This window comes from Coturnix japonica, unplaced genomic scaffold, assembly GCF_001577835.2.
Source record: "Coturnix japonica isolate 7356 unplaced genomic scaffold, Coturnix japonica 2.1 chrUnrandom574, whole genome shotgun sequence".
NCBI lineage: Eukaryota > Metazoa > Chordata > Aves > Galliformes > Phasianidae > Coturnix > Coturnix japonica.
The window spans coordinates 21527-23013 of NW_015439948.1; the positions used below are offsets into that span (position 1 = coordinate 21527).

The 1487-nt window shown below is 64.9% G+C and overlaps 1 protein-coding gene across 1 annotated transcript in view; it reads left to right on the top strand.

The window, feature by feature from the left end:
* The first annotated feature begins 1176 nt into the window (after positions 1–1176).
* IDH3G (isocitrate dehydrogenase (NAD(+)) 3 non-catalytic subunit gamma) overlaps positions 1177–1487 on the top strand; it is a 27775-nt gene continuing 27464 nt past the window's right edge. The window contains 1 exon segment of the mRNA XM_032441798.1: positions 1177–1354. Coding sequence (XP_032297689.1) covers positions 1192–1354 — 163 coding nt within the window. The 5' untranslated portion in view covers positions 1177–1191.

A 1487-nucleotide genomic window follows, 5' to 3' on the forward strand; every position in this document is an offset into this window, starting at 1 on the left:
ATCCTTCACCAGCCCCCCCCCCCCCCTTGAGACCAACAGGCCCCCATATTATGGGGGTCCTATGGGGGGGGTCCATCCCTCACCAAGCCCCCCCCAACCCACCTTGGTGACTCCCCATCGCCCATTATGGGTCCTATGGTGGTGCTCATCCTCATCCTCAACCACAACCCCCCCTTGCGGGTGACCACCCCCCCATTATGTGGTCCTATGGGGCGTGGCGTGCGGGTGGGTGGGTTGTTCATGGGCTCATTTACCTCTATGAATCCCCCCAATTTCCCCCTTGGGGTACCCCAGTCCCCATATGGGGTCTAATTGGGGGTTGGGGTTCATCCCCATCCACCAAACCCCCCCTTGGGCGACCCACCCCCCCCCCAGTCCACCATTATGCGGGGACTATGGGTGTTGGCGGGGGTCCATCCTCACCAGCCCCCCCCCCCCCCCGTCCCCATTATGGGGGTCCTATGGAGGGGTGGGGGGTTCATCCTCATCCTCACCAGCCCCCCTTGGGAGACCACCCCCCCTCATTATGGGGGGTCCCTTCCTCCTTGGGTGACCCCAGTCCCCATTATGGGGGTCCTATGGGAGGGGTGGGGGGGTTCATCCTCATCCTTATGAGTCTCCCCTCCCCTTTGGAAGACCCCAGTCCCCATTATGGGGGTCCTATGGGGGGGGGTTCATCCTCACCAGCCCCCCTCCCCCTTGGGTGACCACAGTCCCCATTATGGGGGTCCTATGGGGTGTGGGGGGGTTCATCCTCATCCTCACCAACCCCCCTTGGGTGACCACCCCCATTATGGGGGTCCTATGGGGGGGGGGTTCATCCTCACCAGCCACCCCCCCTTGGATGACCCCAGTCCCCATTATGGGGGTCCTATGGGGGGGTGGGGGGGGGTTCATCCTCACCAGCCCCCCCTCCCCCTTGGGAGACCACCCCCCCTCATTATGGGGGGTCCCTTCCCCCTTGGGTGACCCCAGTCCCCATTATGGGGGTCCTATGGTGGGTGGGGGTTCATCCTCATCCTTATGAATCCCCCCTCCCCCTTGGGAGACCCCAGTCCACATTATGGGGGTCCTATGGGGTGTGGGGGGCTTCATCCTCATCCTCACCAGCCCCCCTTGGGAGACCACCCCCCCTCATTATGGGTGGTCCCTTCCCCCTTGGGTAACCCCCCCCCCCATTATGGGGGTCCTATGGGGGGGCTTCATCCCCCCCCCCCCCTTTCCAGACACGCCTGCGTCCCCGTGGACTTTGAGGAGGTGAAGGTGGGCGCTGAGGCCCCTGAGGACGACGTGCACAACGCCATCATGGCCATACGGCGCAATGGGGTCGCGCTCAAAGGCACCACGGGGGCTGCGCTATGGGGCGGGGGGACATGGGGGGCTGTGCTATGGGGCGGGGGGCCAAGAGGGGCCCTATGGGGGGCTGTGGTTGGGGATAGGGGTCCATTGGGGGCTGTGCTATGGGGCGGGGGGACACTGGGGCTGTG